A 17,550-nucleotide genomic window follows, 5' to 3' on the forward strand; every position below is an offset into this window, starting at 1 on the left:
AGATGCTGAAACATATTCTTTGGCACAGTCTGTTTTGTTACATTTTCATTCTATTTTCTGTTCATGACTATATGGTGATCATCTTGCCTGAGCATCTGGTAACAGTATTCAGAAATAGCTTTACAGTTTGTACAAAGACCATAGGAACCTGTAGTTTGGAAAAAAAAAATCATGGACTTCTATGGGATAGTGATGTGGGCATGCTCTGTGATCTGTGCAGAGGTCTCTGTGTAGGAAGGGTGAAGGTGAGCTGTGACCATCAGCTATTGTAAATGGAGCATCATGTGTTATCTATATATAATATATGATATATAATATATGTAAATGTTTGTGATATATAATATGCAATGCCCAGTGGCCAAAACTTAAGAATTTTGGATTTTTTCAACAAAGATCATTATATATTGTCTTATATTGGGGGGTGCATGCTCTTGGAAGCCTACTAAGTGCTCACGTTTTGTTCCCTAATAGTGTTTGACCTAAATAACCAAAAAATTATCTTTTCAAAACAATTCAAATTTAATTTGCACCAACTTTGAGTGTGGACTAAAAGTGTCTTGATTTGTTGATTAAGTTGGATTGTCATCAATGTTTGGAACCAGCGCCATTGCAATCATATTAATATTGTGATTTTACTTTTAAGGAGCCTTCTGAAATCTGTTGAAGAGGAGCTGCACCAACGGTAATTTATGTGTGGTCGTGGCCGCCAGTCCCCGTCTGCTCTACCTGTGCGTATTTGTGTCCCGTTGTGACGTGTCCCTGCCCCGGTGTGTGTTGTGCAGACGTATCAGAGCTTTACTTGGTGTGACCTGCATCTGTGCTCCACAGAACAAAGAAAAGCATAGGCAGAAATACCAACAAACTCTATACTCTGTAGCAAAAGCATACATGACGCCCTTAGGTTCTGCATGCCATAGTCCTTTTGTAGTAGCTGTAGTCTAGCTTTATCAGTGAAGAGCACTCAGCCATGGTACCTTGTTCATCTCCGTAGGGGACATGTGGCACATTTAGAAGATGATGATGATGGGGATGATGATGAATCTAAACAGTAAGTCCTTTTCAAATCTCGGCTTATTGGGTCTCTGATTCCGATGCATCCTAAGAACGGGACTCAGGCTAGCTTTAGCAGCACAGCGTTTGGCACAGCAAAGCAGATCTGTGCATTAGCTTTATTTATTCTCTTCATATATCTACTTTGTTGCTTCTCTTAGTCTTTGCCACTAACAGAAGAACTGATCCAGGCTTACCAACCTCTGATTACTCCATACATATGTCCTCAGACCTAGGCAGCCGATCCCAGGGCTAGGGTACCACCTTTTCTGTGGCTATTGTCCGGGGTTCCTCTGACGTGTGGTGTGTTCTGTGACTTCTGTGGCCGTGGCACATTCCCTCATGCTGTACTTTGTCTCCTGGCGATCTTGTCGCAGCTTGGTCTGTGCTCTCTGGCTTTTTATGTGCTATGCTCCAAATGTTTTCCGACAACCGTTACTGCTGGCATTCAACTAATCTAACATATACTTTTTTTAAAGAAAGTAATGAGATGGCTTTTCAGCCCTTGTATTTTACAGCCTCGCTCAAGTACTGCAGAGTAGAGATGAACCTGTCTGTGGAAAATATATAGCAGTAATAAACAGTGAAGATCCAGACATAGTAATATAGCGAGGAGCGGCGCTGCATTTAAATACGTCGCATAAATTACAGCAGCTCTCGCATTTATCTCCTCGCTATACACCCCCTGTAATCACCTTTTTACAGGAATAAGGCCTCTTTTCTTCCGAGTGTCCTGTACATTTTAAAGGTTATATTTTGGGGTGCAGGAAATCTGACGTTTTTTTTTAATTTGTTTCCAAAAATCCCAAAATATTTCTGCCACGTATACATTCTTTACAAACCATCACCAACTATCCGAACCCTTCACCTTCACAGCTGTATAGCTACGTTTTTATATAGTTTTGTTATGTTCTACAGCCACAAAAGATGCAAGTCCCCTAGCCGTTTTCCTGCAAATATATGAAGACCAAGGCCATTTTGTGCTGGATCCCAGTCTGCAGATCATTCATGAATTATAGACTGACATAAAACAGTATTATTCCATAGAGTCACATCTATAGGGGTTGCAGAGGTAGTTGTCACACTCCAGCCCAGGTGCCTAAGAGGTGCATTTGCCCTCTGTCTACATTAGCATTTCACATAGTAAGTGGGGACCCTGTTACGGATTTTGCACTGGTGCCCTGGAGCAATAGGTTATGCCACTGCATTAGTTTGTAGTGTACTACGGTAAAAGTTTTGCAAGGCATCAGTGAAGAATTTCAAATGGCTCCCAAGAGTCTGGAACATTTTTGCCAATTCACTTGCTCTGGATTGTACACTCTAGCTTCATCAGATCTCTATATACACTACGTCATGGATCAGCAACCTGCGCCACTCCAGCTGTTCTGAACTACAACTTCAAGCATGCCATGATAGTCACCTCCTGGGGCATGCTTTAATGGGGTATTCCCATCTCCAAGGCCCTATCCCAAAATGTAGTAGGTGTAATAATATCAGTAAATATCTCCAATTAGAAATATGGTATAGTTAGCCTGATATAGCTATGTCTCTTACCTCATGTGCAGGGCATTGCAGCTTAGATATCCATGGCTACAACCACTCATATAGTGACAGTTTCTTATGGTCATAACCATGGATAACTACCTAAAATACCCTGCACATGAGGTAAGAGACATGGCTATATCAGGAGACCACACTATATTTCTAATTGGAGATATTTACTAATATGAATATTATTACACCTACTGCATATTGGGATAGGATCTTGAATATGAGATTACCCCTTTAAGGTCTTTGGTAGATGTGAAGCCTTTGTTACTCCAGCTCTATTCCCTGCCCAGTGCTGCCAGCTCCTGCTTGACTGACAGCCTCAGTGCTGTATGACTTCAGGCAGAAGAGCTGTAAATCAAGTAGGAGGAGGTAGTCCTGGGCAGGGAATAGAGCTGGAGTGACAGAGGCTTCAGATTCACAAATGGTTCTTCAGACTTATTTGAATATCATTCAAATGCTGATTTCTCAGTACCAGAGGAACGGACTGGCCATGTGAAGTTATTGGTGAACTTGTCTTTGAAAGAACCTACCGTATTTCCGGCGTATAAGATGACTTTTTAACCCCTGAAAATCTTCTCAAAAGTCGGGGGTTGTCTTATACGCCGGATGTCGTTTTATACGGCGGTGCACGCTGCCGTTGTTTACACACAATAAAAGATATTTTCACGTCTCTGTTCCCGCGGTGCCTCCAGCTGTTTCTTGCAGTCCGCAGGCACACAGACCCCTCCATGATAGTGTCCAGTGCACGGAGCGGCCGCTGCAGGATGTCACCATGGCGTTATGGTGCCACAAAGCATTCAACTGCAGTAAAGCGCTGACAGCCTCGGCAAGCCCTGTGTATTGGACGCTATCACGGAGGAGTCTGTGTGCCTGTGGTCTACAAGAAGCACTCCTCCATGATCGTGTCCAATACACAGGGCCGCCGAGGCTGTCAACGGTTTACTGCAGTTGACTACTTTTTAGCGCCGTAAAGCCTTCAACTGTAGTCAAGCCATGACGACATCTTGTAGTGGCTGCTCTGTTCACGCTATCACAGAGGGGTCTGTGTGCCTACGGACTGCAAGAAACAGCTGGAGGCACCGCGGGAACGGAGGAGAGGTGAGAATATCTTTTATTGTGTGTAAACAACGGCATGATAGGGGACAGAAGGGAACCAGCAGAAGGACATTATTAAACAATGGGCTCATTACTGCACGGGACATTACTAAACACTGGGGACATTACAGCAGGGGGACATCACTAAACAATGTTGATATTACTGGGGTTGGCTTACACTAGAGTATATACGATATATCCCAAACTCTATATTTTAACTGGAAAAGTTGGGGGTCGTCTTATACGCCGGAAAATACTGTACATGTGCGTTAAATAATTTAGTATTGAACAACAGCTGGAGTGCCGCACCACTGGGTGGTGTTGAGTTTGCCTCCCAATAGTGACTGTACATCACAATGTCCTGTGAATAAGTAATATTTTATATACGATACAGACGAGGGAATCCATGGCACACATCTACTCAGAATGGAAGAACTACTGAATCTGTTACTATTCTACCATTTTGAATGTAGAAATATGAACACAAAATATTGAAATACATTTAGAGAAGCTTTGTTTCTGGTTGCATATGCAAGAATCGAGAGAATTGTTTTCAACAGTCGAGGTCAAGATTTATAGAGCTTGTCTTCTCTGAGAGAGAAAGAAGAACATATTGGGAGCACACTTTGCCCTGGAGTAATTTCTTAAGGGCACATAGATCTTAAATGTCACATTTCCTGCTAAAGCATTACACTGTGTCCTTTCACTGTCGAGGCAGGAATATATAGGTTATCCTCGTAAGGCACATTTATCTACTGTCTAGAATCTTCTTATAACTTGGAAAAGGAAAGTTCATATATTCATTTTTCATTTATCTTGTAATTTATTGTGACAATTTCTGTAAATCAAAGAGCACCTGCCATCTAAATAAAGTAAAGGCATCTGGTATACGGACTGCTAATACAGTTAGCGGAGGCGGATACGGAGGCGGCCATGTCTTTATGGGCCACTTGAGGTTCTGTGATGCCAGGTTCTGATTGATATTAAGTTCTCAGACACTAGAGACAATAATTACTTCTCTGTGTACAGGTTCTCAAAGATATATTTCACATTTGTACATCCACTGTGTTAAAGAGTACTATACAGAATAGGATTTTACCAAACGATGGGGCCAAGGCATAATTCCAAATTCTGAAATTTCATAAAACCTTATCAACATGTTCAACTACTGGACGACATACATTTTAGTCGTTTTTCTACGACATCACTGCACATTGTTTTGCACAATATATTATTTTTATGCAGAATGTTATTTTGTTAGTGGTACCTTCACCTGGTAGTGCAGGTAGGTAATGTCACATCTTTAGACTATCAAATCTGTTCATTAAGCCTAGTCAAGGTACTTCTACCCTTGTCTAAATTACTTTTTGTGTGCTTTGTCCTTTTTCAGCTCCACTATAAAACCCAAGGTGCCACCTCCTCTTCCGCCAAAGGTTAGTGTCATTTCTGTTTTAATCATGAGCATTCTGTGCAAGAACAACATTTTCTTTCTTCTGTCTATAAGTATATGTACAATTTTATATGAGGAAGAAAAGTGTCTCCAACAACTAGAGTTTTGAAAAATTATTATACCTTCATCATCGATTATCTTCTTCACTACCTCTAGTACTTTATATTTTCCAAAAAAAAAGTCTGGCTATTAGTACTTTAGAGATTCAAGTCTGGTTTCTAAGACGTGGCTCATACCAGTCCCTGTTTATCACATATGTTGGTGGCTACAGTCTAAAAAGATGAAAACCGTTCTCAGACAAGCTCTCAACTTATCCTTTGTCTTAAGTGAGCCACACAGAACTTAAAATATGAAACTTTGGAGTCAGTGTTTACACCTGTACTGGCTGTTTTGGTGGCATACTACCCTACAATGTCCACCTAAAAAGATGGACACTACCAGGACAAAGTTTAAATCCAAATTTTCATGTTTTTGACTCTTTGATCATTATTGAAGCAGTGGATAAGTTTTGGGCATGTCTATAAAACTGTTTTTCAGCTATCCAGACAGAAGCCCCTGATAGAGTGCTGAGTGAGGAGGTAAGCGTGGTGAAGAGTGTGTTAGAGTAAAATGCATCAAATTCATTACAGATGACAGGTCAGGGGAAAAGTGGCCATTTTTTGCCATTATGTTATGCTCCCAGACTATGCTTTTTTTTTTTTTTAGCCATCGACACGTTTTTAGAGATATGGATATATTTATTCAGTAGTAATTTTTACAGTCTTTACAAGGGCAGCCTGAAGACGCCTGAAGAGAATCCTCACGCCCTTGGTATAGACCTTAAATATTAGCACTAAACAAGGGCCACATCTTAGGAACTGTATGGCAGATTTAAGAAAAACGAAAAAAACTGAATGCTCCGGAAAGACACGGGAATAAAATAAAAGCCAAAACTATATATGCTTGATGTTTAGACGAGTCCTCTTGTTTTTCTAGTTTGGGACTGTTGTAAATTTCTGCCGTGATCTGATGACTTTGCCCCGCTTGACCCCTTCCCCTGGGATTAGCCTACCAACAGTTCTACACCAGAACTTATCCCCATAGTTGGATGAATCGGCCCCTTAGGCCTCAGTCAAACGTTCTCGATTTAGTTTTTTCGTAGCTAAAATAGTGGACCTTTTATTCATCAGTGTTTTGGATCCAAGATTTGGTAGTGTTTGGTCTCTGCTTCAGTTTTTACCATCAATTATTTTCAATAATGAAAATTTTAATCACAGCCAGCCCATGGACTATACGTGATACCATCTATGTTTTCTCCGTGATTTTCACCGACCCATAAACTTGCATGGATAAGTTTAATTCATGACTCCGATTAAAAACATACATGTCTCTGTAATTTTTTCTGGCCATGCATTTTGCAAAGGAAAAAAATCTACAGATATGTGAATAGCGCCACATACTATAATATATATATATATATATATATATATATATATATATATACGGTAATATATATATATATATATATATATATATATATATATATATATATATATACGGTAATATATATAATAAAATATCTCTTGGAATGCGTTCTAACTGTGAAAAACCCAGCACAGGTAGGTGACTCACGGCCGTCAGAACGAGGCCTTAGTGTGTTCTCCACATCCTACGCTCATTGTAATGCACACAGCCTAATGATTAGTCCGGAGGGTCTGCCCGCCATCGCCTGTACAATGTAGCTAAGTTGTTCTGGCACATTTTAAATCATTTTCACGTTACATCTACGGCACTGTAGAGATTGAGCAGAATATAGCTTCATCAACCTGACAAAATTGAGCAGATGTAGACCGCAGCCCCGGACTTGACAGTTTACTGTGGTGCCCAGCAGTATCTACTAATCATTACATCAATTCTTCTCAGATGCGCTCTGCTCCTTTGCAATGGAAACTGCCTGGAGACTGAACATTTTTCTTGCCCTTCCCATTGCTAAATTGACATTTCTAGCTGTTTCGTGCGAGCACAGCCTCTCTGCCTGCGTCTTTTATTTACCTCTAAACATTTAAAGATGAGATTAATGAATTACGAACAAATCAAGCACAAAAATGTGCATTAGCTCCCTGTCCGCAGGAAAATAGAACAGAGCGCCCGGAGCGCCATGTGCACGGCCTCCATCACACACATTGCTCAGGAATATTCCCTCTGCCTGGAAGACGCAGACTGTAAGTAACACTGGCTGATCCGAAAGAAAAGGGGAAGGAATCGGAGGTAGAGCTGCCTTCAAGGCATTTGCTGAAAGCCCATGATTTCTTAATGTTTCTTCTTACAAAGCATTGCTATCCAAATTCATAACCTTCCTTCCACTGCATGTGCTGTGCATGGCAAAAGTAAATCTAATTACACGGTGACCTGAATGTTTTGCCAAACGACAAGAATGGCGTACCGACATCACATTTAGTCTTATACAGACTTATATACTTTTACGGGGCCATACTTTACGTTGTTATGCCTCTGAATTCACATGAAGACTCACCGAGGGTTATCCAATTCTGCTACTTAACTCATGTGGAATCATTGCTTCCTTCACTCCAGTCACACAAAGAAGACCTCACTAAACAACTCTATACATCAGCATCTTCAACCCCTCTTAAAGGGAACTTGTCATGTGCAATATGCACCCGAAACCACAAACAGTTCTGGTGCATATTGCTAATCCCTGCCTGACCGTCCCTGTATATAGTAGCATACTTAAAGAGAACTTTAGAAAAAGTATTTCTAAAAATCCTTTATCATATGCTAATGAGCGAGGGGACTAGTCGCAAGGGCGTTACTTCCTGCACTCATTCTGCCCTCTTAGCATTTTAGCATGCCTACAGGGGGTATACTAACATGCTATTCAACAAGCGACATCAGCAGTGACTCATGTACCTGTGTCCACTGTCACCGCTGATCAGAATGCCCGACACTTCTAGTCATGCGTGCTAAGAAGCCGGGTATACGCGTCCTGGCTTCATACAGGTCTAGTGTGCATGACCAAAAGTGGCGGGGAATGCGCACTGAGCCTAAAGCCGGAGTCATCAGCAGTGACAACGAACACAGGTACGCTCGTCATTGCTGATGACGCCTATTGAATAGCATGTTGGTACACCCCCTGTAGGCATGCTAAAATGCTAAGAGGACGGATTGAGCGCAGGAATGAACGCCCTTGCGAGTAGTCCCTAGCCTCATTAGCATATGATAAAAGATCTTTAGAAATACTTTTTATAAAGATCTCTTTATCTATGCTAGTGTATACAGGGACAGTTAGGCAGGGATTAGCAATATACACCCAGAACTGCTCGTGGTTCTGGGTGCATATTGCACCTGACAGGTTCCCTTAAATCCAATTTCACCCTTCTGTGTTTTGTGGCCCAAATATGAACCACATTGCACATTGGCTGTGTGTTTCCTTTCCAAAACACAACAGCTTTATAGGCATGATGCCATCGATTTCAGGTCAGGAGATCAGCAGTGTTTCTGCTCCAAAAATAAAAGCTGTATTTTTTTCTGTTTCCACAAATACACACCAAAGCCAATTAAAAATGGAAAAATGTATTAAAAAAAAGCTGCAAAAAAATCAAAATGCTCTTGCCTGTTTAGCTGCTGAAAACAGCAAATATTAAAAATTTAAAGAACGGGGGCACCTTTCCCCATATTGGGATCACCATCAGCAATATTGAGACTGAATAAAAGGAGAAAAAAGAGTCGCTGTATATAGGGATCAACCAATAAGATTTGTTCAATTAACAAACGGTAATTTTATTGATACAAAATTTGTGCATACATAATAACCACACAAGACAGTGAATAGGTCAATGGATTAAAAACATTTAAAATACAGAAAATAAACGAACACCCCAATACATAGCTCCATATCAGGAACCTAACACCAAAATCCCAAGTAGGACTATACTAGGTGTATAGTCCTACTTATTGGTTGATCCCTATATACAGCAACTCTTTTTTTTCTTCTTTTATTCATGAAAACAGCAAATAGTAACATGGGTGAAAAGTTTGCGTTTCGAGGTGGGGCTTTATTTTTTCATATGCAATAACTTTTTCTCTTATATAGTTGCATTCGGTGCATACATGGATTATATACTATCCCGTCTCTTTTTAGGCTTCATATTATTATAATGATGCATCTAGTGCTTTATTTGGAAGATAAGAGCTGCATCTGGACCACGGCTGTGTTGCCCGGTATTCTCCGAGGCTGTGATAAATGTTGTCGTTTTCTCATTACTTTTGATACCAGCACTGAGCTGATGCTTTGTGATCATACCTCACGGCTGCGGGGAGCTGCTGACAGTGATGTACTACTAGGGATTCCTGGTTTAACTTTCAGGTGTTTTTTCCCCCTCAAAAAAAAAAATAAAAGTCCGTAGCCTAAAGCACTCTTCATTTATGTCAGTGACCATCTAAAGTGATGTAATATGCAAAGTTTTGTTCTGGGGCTGCTATTAATTAACGTGTTTCCTAGAGTTGGTGTAAATCAATTTGGTGGTCCCGATTCTGCTGCTAAAAACCAGTCCCATACATGTGAATGGAGGGTTTTTTGGCAGCAAGCGCATAATGTCTGCAATAGAACATATTGATGCACATAAAAAATGGGTGCAAGGTCTACCAAAAACCTGCTGTAATTACCTTGCTAACTCCAGCCCATGTATGTTAAACCGTTGCAAAAATGTTTATTGTGCAATAAATAAGCTTTAGAGAAATGTCCTTTTAATATTATTATTCTTATTCATTTACTTTGAAAATATTTCTCCAACGTATTCCATAGAGCTGTTCACATTTATTAATATATGACCTTATGCAGTTCGGTATTTCTATTTATTGTGTATTTACATATAACTAACCTGATGATTTACATTTGTACGTGTGGTTGCCAAGTGATAAATTCTATTTGTATCATTATTTTTCACATTGAGCCAATTATAATTCCATGTAAACAATATACTAGTGGCCAGGTCATCAGAGAGCCTAATTGATGTTGCAAAGTTTTATAGGAGTCTCCTGCTTAAAGAGAAACTTTCACTGATTTTTTTAAGTTGCACTGAGTGCCTCCTCCTTTTGATGCTGTTCCACAGATTCTGATATACAGTACAACCTTGGTTAAGGAGAACATTCCGTTCTATGAGTGTGTTTGTTAACCAAGTTACTTGTTAGGCAAAGCAAGATTTCCCATAGGAAATCATTGCAATGCAAACAATTCGTTCCACAACTTGTTAAATGTCCCATCCTGGTCCCCTATTGTGTCATTCCACACACGTACAAACACACACAAACACACACAAACACGCACAAACACGCACAAACACGCACAAACACGCACAAACACGCACAAACATGCACAAACACGCACAAACACGCACAAACACGCACAAACACGCACAAACACGCACAAACACGCACAAACACGCACAAACACGCACAAACACACACAAACACACACAAACACACACAAACACACACAAACACACACAAACACACACAAACACACACAAACACACACAAACACACACAAACACACACAAACTCACACAAACACGCACAAGCAAGTACAAACACACACAAACTCACACAAACACGCACAAACAAGTACAAACACACACAAATTCACACAAACACGCACAAACTCTCACAAACACGCACAAACAAGTACAAACACACAAACTCACACACACATATTATGCTCACCTTACCTTCCGTTCCATCGCCGGCCTGCTGGGACTTGCTGTTCAGTAGCACGGGCTGTGTATCAGGTAACCATGACGACGAGGGAGGAACTTCCACACCCAGAGTGCTGACGTCAAAGGCAGGAGCCTCTGATTGGCCAACACGCTGCCTTTGAGTAGCGTCTAACAGCAAAAGTTCCTGCCTCGTCGCCAATGGTTACCGATACACATCCTGGAGCAGCGAACTACAGGAACCAGGAGGCCAGCGATGGAACGGAAGGTACACATATTATGCTCACCTTACCTTCCGTTCCACCGCCAGTCTCCTGGGACTTGCTGTTCTCCGGTACGGGCTGTGTATTGGGTTACCATAACGACGATGGAGGAACTTTCACTGCCAGAGCGCTGACGTCAAAGGCAGGAGCTGCTTGCTTCTGATTGGCCAGCGCGCTGTCTTTGAGTAGCGGTGACAGGAAGTTCCTGCTTCGTCGCTATGGTTGCCGATGCACACCCTGGAGTGGAGCGGCGAACTACAGGACCCAGGAGGCCGGCGATGGAACTGAAGGTACACATATTATGCTCACCTTACCTTCCGTTCCATCGCCGGCCTCCTGGGTCTTGTAGTTCGCCGCGAGGACGTCGCGATGTACCCGGGAACTACAAGAACCATGAGGCCGGCGGTGGAACGGAAGGTAAGTTGAGCATAATACTGTATGTGTGTGCGTGCGTGTTTGTGTTTGTGTGTGTTTGTGTGTGCTTGTGTGTGTTTGTGTGGACTGCAAGTGCGGGTCAGAGCGCGGTGGATGTACAGAACCGTAAGTGTGTGCGGTGAGGATTTTGCTCGTACAGCAAAGCTTTCTCGTAAACATAGTTACAAATTTACAGAAAGCTTTGCTTGTTAAGCGAAATTCTCATTAACTGGGTTACTCGTTAAGCGAGGTTCCACTGTAGTTTTATTTTCTGAGCCTCTCCATTCCAAAGTTATGCCTCCCCAGAAATATGAGAGCCTACTATGCAACTTTGAGTGTTTTACAGAAATTGGAGCATTTACCTTTTCCCCTCTATCATGCAGTCGATTTTTGATTGGCCAGCGTCATAGAGGAGAGAAAACAAATGCTCACAGAGAAGTTCTGTGTTATTCGCCAATTTGGTTAAAGGGTAATTTTGCATACTGGGTGCTCTTTGTTACAGTGGGGGGCATAATTTTGGAACAGAGGGCCACAGAAAATAAAATGGTTCCAGAATCAGAGGAGCCCTGACAATTGAAGGAGGTAATCAGATTAAATTGAACAAATCCAGTGAAAGGTTGTCTTTATCATATCCTGTGAGGACACAATCTGTTTAACTGCAAGACACATTAGTAAAGATGTCTAAATAGAAATATTTCATTTTAGGGATTTTTTTTTTTTTTTTACAGCCCAAATCAATATTCATACCCCAGGAGTCCAGTGCTTCTGAAGATGATAACCAAGGAACAATCAAGAGATGTCCCATCTCAGAAAGCCCTGCACGGCCTGCTTCTTATGTACCTCCAAGACCACCTCCTCCACGAATACCACCCAATAAACCGAATGTGTTAGGTAAGTACAAATAGTGATTGATACAGGTCCCCTTGAAGCTGTTTAGAGCTCATGTTCCAGTGTCAGCAGGCTATACAGTGTGTCCACCCATATCCTGTCCACCGCCATTAACTTAAGAACGGCAGCAGCTATAGGCATAAAAGTGGTGTCTAGGTATAGTAAAGTAGTCATGCGCTACGCAATGAAACCACCTATTGCGCCACCTGGTGGAAAACAACCGAGTTAGCATTTTTATTTCGAAAACGGAACGAGATAGAGTAAAAAAGTGAATTAAAAAATTGTAGGGCATCATCAATTCAATACGAATCGACACCTTGCATACATAAATGCTATGATTAGAATGTGTAAAACTCACGAGGCTGCAGATGTAAAGCGATATTTCATGGAGACCTTCCTACAAGTCATTGGGTATGGTGGCTGCGTGGAGTGGCCTCCACGCTCACCTGACCTGACCTCATTGGACTTCTTTCTGTGAGGTCACATCAAACAGCAGGTGTATGCGACCCCTCCACCAACATTGCAGGACCTACGACGACGTATCACAGATGCATGTGCAAACGTGTCACCTACCATATTGCACAACGTGCAGCAAGGTACAGTATGCTGTCCAGAGTCCAGATGTGCATTGCAGTTGATGGTGGCCACTTTGAGCATCAAAGTTTAATGAGCGCCATATGCATGACCAGCATTCAATGGTTTGGGGGGGGTCGTCATGGGTTTCATATCATAGCATTTCTGTATGCAGGTGTCGATTCGTATTAAATTGATGATGCCCTACAATTTTTTTTTTCAGTTTTTTTCTCTATCTCGTTCCGTTTTCGAGATAAAAATGCTAACTCCATTGTTTTCCACCAGGTGGCGCTATAGGTGGTTTCATTGCATAGCGCATGGCTACTTTACTATACCTAGACACCACTTCTATGCCTATAGCTGCCGCCGTTCTCAAGTTAAGGGCAGTGGACAGGATATGGGTGGACACACTGTATACACTACTCAAAAAAAAAAATGACGGATATTTGGCTTTCAGGTGAAATGAATGGAAAAGTTAAAATATTCACACTACGGTGATATTTTCTCATGAAAGTACAGGATTTAAGTAGAAGCATGCAATGGTGATTTCCTCATCTCAAACAATTTATTAAAACAAAAGCCAACAACAATGGTGTGTACACTCCCCAAAATGTCTCAATAACTTGTCATGTGGCCTTCAGCATCATATCTAGCTTGACACTGACATCTGATGCTGCTCACAAATGGAGTTATTGTCTGCTGAGGCATGGCACCCACTCTTCTTGAACAGCGACTCTCACGTCATTGAGGTTCTGGGATACAGAGATAAGATCCTATACACAGTGACTCAGCTGATGCCATAGGTTTTCTATGGGATTCAGGTTTGGAGAAAGTGCTGGTCAATCCATTTGAGGTACCCCAGTCTGCAGCAGCCATTCCCTAATGATGCAACCTCGATGATCTGGAGCATTGTCGTACATTAAGATAAAATTAGGCCTGTGTTGTTTTTGCAGAGGCACAATGATTGGATTAATAATGTTATTCAAGTAATAGGGGCTTGGCACTGTACAATTCACAAAGTGTACGGCAGTCCTTTATTGACTAGGCACATCTGCCCACACTGTAGCACCACCGCCACCAAAGGCTCGTCTGTTGACTAAAGTGGCTGATGCATAGTGCTCTCCTTGACACCTCCAAAATCGTTGGTGGCCATCATTTCTGCTTGGTGTGAATTGACTTTCACCAGTGAACAGCACTGAGACCTACTGGCCCCTCCTCCAGCAAGATGATTATGCCTGTGCCTAGTGGTCTGGTCAGGTACCCTTGTAGGTCATCTTGCATGCATACCATGCTGATGTAAACAGTTTAGAATGGTCTGACATGACACTTGTGTGCCTCTCACCTCCCTTAAATGTACTTGGAATTGTGTGGCATTCATCACCCAGTTCAGAAGGACATTCTTCACAATGAAGTGGTCATCAGTGTGGGATATGGCCAAAGGACGTCCACTTTCATGCCTTTCTGTGACTCTTAAGGGCACTTCACACGCTACGATATCGATATCGCTAGCGAGCATACCCGCCCCCGTCGGTTGTGCGTCACAGGCAAATCGCTGCCCGTGGCGCACAACATTGCTTACACCCATCACACGGACTTACCTTCCCTGCGACGTCACTATGGCCGGCGAACCGCCTCCTTTCTAAGGGGGCGGTTCGTGCGGCGTCACAGCGACGTCAAACGGCAGCCATCCAATAGAAGCGGAGGGGCGGAGATGAGCGGGCGGAATATCTCGCCCACCTCCTTCCTTCCTCATTGCTGGTGGACGCAGATAATGAGATGTTCGTCCTACCTGCGGTGTCACAGGTAGCGATGTGTGATGCCGCAGGAATGACGAACAACCAGCGGCATGCACCACCAACGATATTATGAAAAGGAGCGACGTGTCAACGATCAACGATTTTTGACATTTTTGCGATCGTTGATCATCGCTCCTAGATGTCACACGCTGCGATGTCGCTGACGACACCAGATGTGCGACACTAACGACGTGACCCCTATGATATATCGTTAGCGATGTTGCAGCGTGTAAAGCACCCTTTAAAGTCTCTCTGTATCTCTGTTGCAACATGCTAATGACACTCTACGCTCAGTGGCCACTTCCGTCTGAGAACGTCCTGCTTGAAGCCACAGAATGGCAAAATGAACAGCATGATGAGGAAGACTGTTTATTTAACACCAAAATTTATTGGGCGATTCATGGATCAAACATCTGCTGTGAGTTTTGCCATTAAGCTCCTTGTTAGAGAGCAGCAAGTTGTGCAAAAAGTACTGAAACATTGAACAGTGGGACATGTGCATTTATACAGGTCACATTAAGGTCACCTGAAAAGGTTAGAGTGCATTTTAAGATCATCCTAAAATTTCACCCGAAAGCCAAAATCCCTAACTTTTTGTAAGTAGTGTATTTTTGTATTTGCATTTCTAAAAAAATGTTTGTAAATTTTAATATCTTATGAGTGAACTTAGAAACAACTTCTATTTCACAGGTAATGGAGTGGGTTCATTCCAAGTGAATGGAGACCGGGACACTTCTTCACTTCCTCAACAGGTAGAAAGCCGGATTTCCAAGTCACTAAGTGTGCCTACACGAAAAGACAAGAAAGATGTGCCGGTAAGCCTAACGCTTATACAGCATTGAATGATGACATGGTGAACTGCATATAAGAAACTGCAAAGGAGCATGGTCACCTCTATCATGCCATAAATATTTTCTTTATTTTTTTTTTACCTGATGAAGGCCCTTTAAGGGTAGAAACACATTGTATAACCTTTATTACCAATATAATAATCAGAATTTGTCTATACGAATTCCATGGTGGTCACTGAGAGAGCGACATTTATTATACTTCTGTGGTCACCTCTATGTCATGCTGGGCCATCTATACTCGCTAGGATGCTCCTGGAGATGATTAGAGTGAATATTTACTGGAAAGTCTGAAGAACTCACTAGTAAATCTCTAGCTTATAATACAAGCTCCTTGAGGCGTGTTTGGCTGTTTTGTTTATGGCTTTATTCTCTTTTTATGAATACCTCCTTATATTTATTTCCGTAGTTTGTACATTTAGTTTTCACCAGCTATATACAGTAACTTTTACATAAAATTACAGATTTTAGCTTTTGACCACACTACCGTATTTTCCGGTGTATATGACTGGGCGTATAAGACGACCCTCAACTTTTCCAGTTAAAATATAGAGTTTGGGATATACCGTATATAATTGAGTATAAGCCGACCCGAGTAATGTGCCCATTGTTTAGTAATGTTCCCTGCAGTAATGAGCCCATTGTTTAGTAATGTGCCCATCCTTGTCCCACCCCTTGTAGTAATGAGCCCATTGTTTAGTAATGCCCTTCTACCGGTCCTCTTCTTGTCCCCTCTTATGCCGTTGTTTACACTCAATAAACATTATTCTCACCTCTCCTACGTTCCTGCGGTGACCTCAGCTGTTTCTTGTAGACCACAAGGCACATAGACCCCTCCGTAATAGCATCCGATGCACGGGGCTGCTGTCATGGCTTTACTGCAGTTGAATGCTTTGCGGTGCCATAAAGCATTCAACTGCAGTAAAGCACTGACAGCAGTGACCCCATGTATGGCATGTGATCTTGGAGGAGTGCTTCTGGCAGACCACAGGCCCTTAGACCCCTCCATGATTGCGTCCTGTACACAGGGCCGCCGCTGCTACTGTCAGCGCTTTACTGCAGTTGAATACTTTACAACACCACAAAGCATTCAACTGCAGTAAAGCAATGACGGTAGCGGTGGAGGCCCCGTGTACAGGATGCAATCATGGAGGGGTCTTTGGGCCTGCGGTCTGCCAGAAGAAGCTGAAGGCACAGCAGGAACGGAGGACAGGTGAGAATAATGTTTGTGTGTAAAAAGGGGACCGGTAGGAGGGCATTACTAAACAATGGGCTCATGCAGCACCGTGCACCGCCGTATAAGACGACACCCAGCGTATAAGATGACCCCCGATTTTGAGAACATTTTCAGGGGTTAAAAAGTAATTTTATATGCCTTAACATACGGTATTATAGATTATATTATTAGGTACATAAGCAGAAAACAACATATTTAATTTTCTTATTTCTGGTGTTTCAGAAGCCAATAAGTAACGGACTTCCACCTACGCCTAAAGTGCATGTAAGTATCTCGTAAGAAGATGACGTGTCTTGCATCATGTTTATTAAGTATTTTGGACACTTTCAGTGCCTTGTTGGACAGATGGTGTGGCGTAATATGTGACACCGGGCTCCAGACACATCAAAATTTGACACTGTCTAAAAATTAAAGAATTTCAGTAAATCTGACTTATTGTTAGATAAGGCTGTGGGAAGTGCAGCTGATGATTAGTGCTTCAGATGGTATGAAGACTTCCTGCCACGTGTAAGGCATCATTCACATTCAGTCTTTGTCATACTTGCGCGTGCAGTGTTTTTATCTCACAGTACCATAGCACGTAGTAATACTGGGCAAGTCAATATCACACAAATGGTATTTGAGTTGAGCGGTGGTCCCATGAACAAAGTGCATTGTAATAAATAAGTCTTGGAAAT

At 42.1% G+C, this 17,550-nt stretch overlaps 1 protein-coding gene across 5 annotated transcripts in view; it reads left to right on the top strand.

The window, feature by feature from the left end:
• The window catches only part of MAP4K3 (mitogen-activated protein kinase kinase kinase kinase 3), a 345,207-nt gene that overhangs the window by 287,701 nt on the left and 39,956 nt on the right, over window positions 1–17,550 (top strand). For 4 of the 5 annotated variants that reach the window (XM_075339445.1, XM_075339447.1, XM_075339448.1 and 1 more), the window contains 6 exons: window positions 644–682; window positions 992–1,048; window positions 5,087–5,129; window positions 12,260–12,422; window positions 15,479–15,603; window positions 17,096–17,137. In XM_075339445.1, coding sequence (XP_075195560.1) covers window positions 644–682; window positions 992–1,048; window positions 5,087–5,129; window positions 12,260–12,422; window positions 15,479–15,603; window positions 17,096–17,137 — 469 coding nt within the window. The remainder of the gene's footprint in view (window positions 1–643; window positions 683–991; window positions 1,049–5,086; window positions 5,130–12,259; window positions 12,423–15,478; window positions 15,604–17,095; window positions 17,138–17,550) is intronic. The other variant, XM_075339446.1, reaches the window with a different exon arrangement.

Source organism: Anomaloglossus baeobatrachus, chromosome 3 (genome assembly GCF_048569485.1).
Source record: "Anomaloglossus baeobatrachus isolate aAnoBae1 chromosome 3, aAnoBae1.hap1, whole genome shotgun sequence".
NCBI classification, from domain to species: Eukaryota; Metazoa; Chordata; class Amphibia; order Anura; family Aromobatidae; genus Anomaloglossus; species Anomaloglossus baeobatrachus.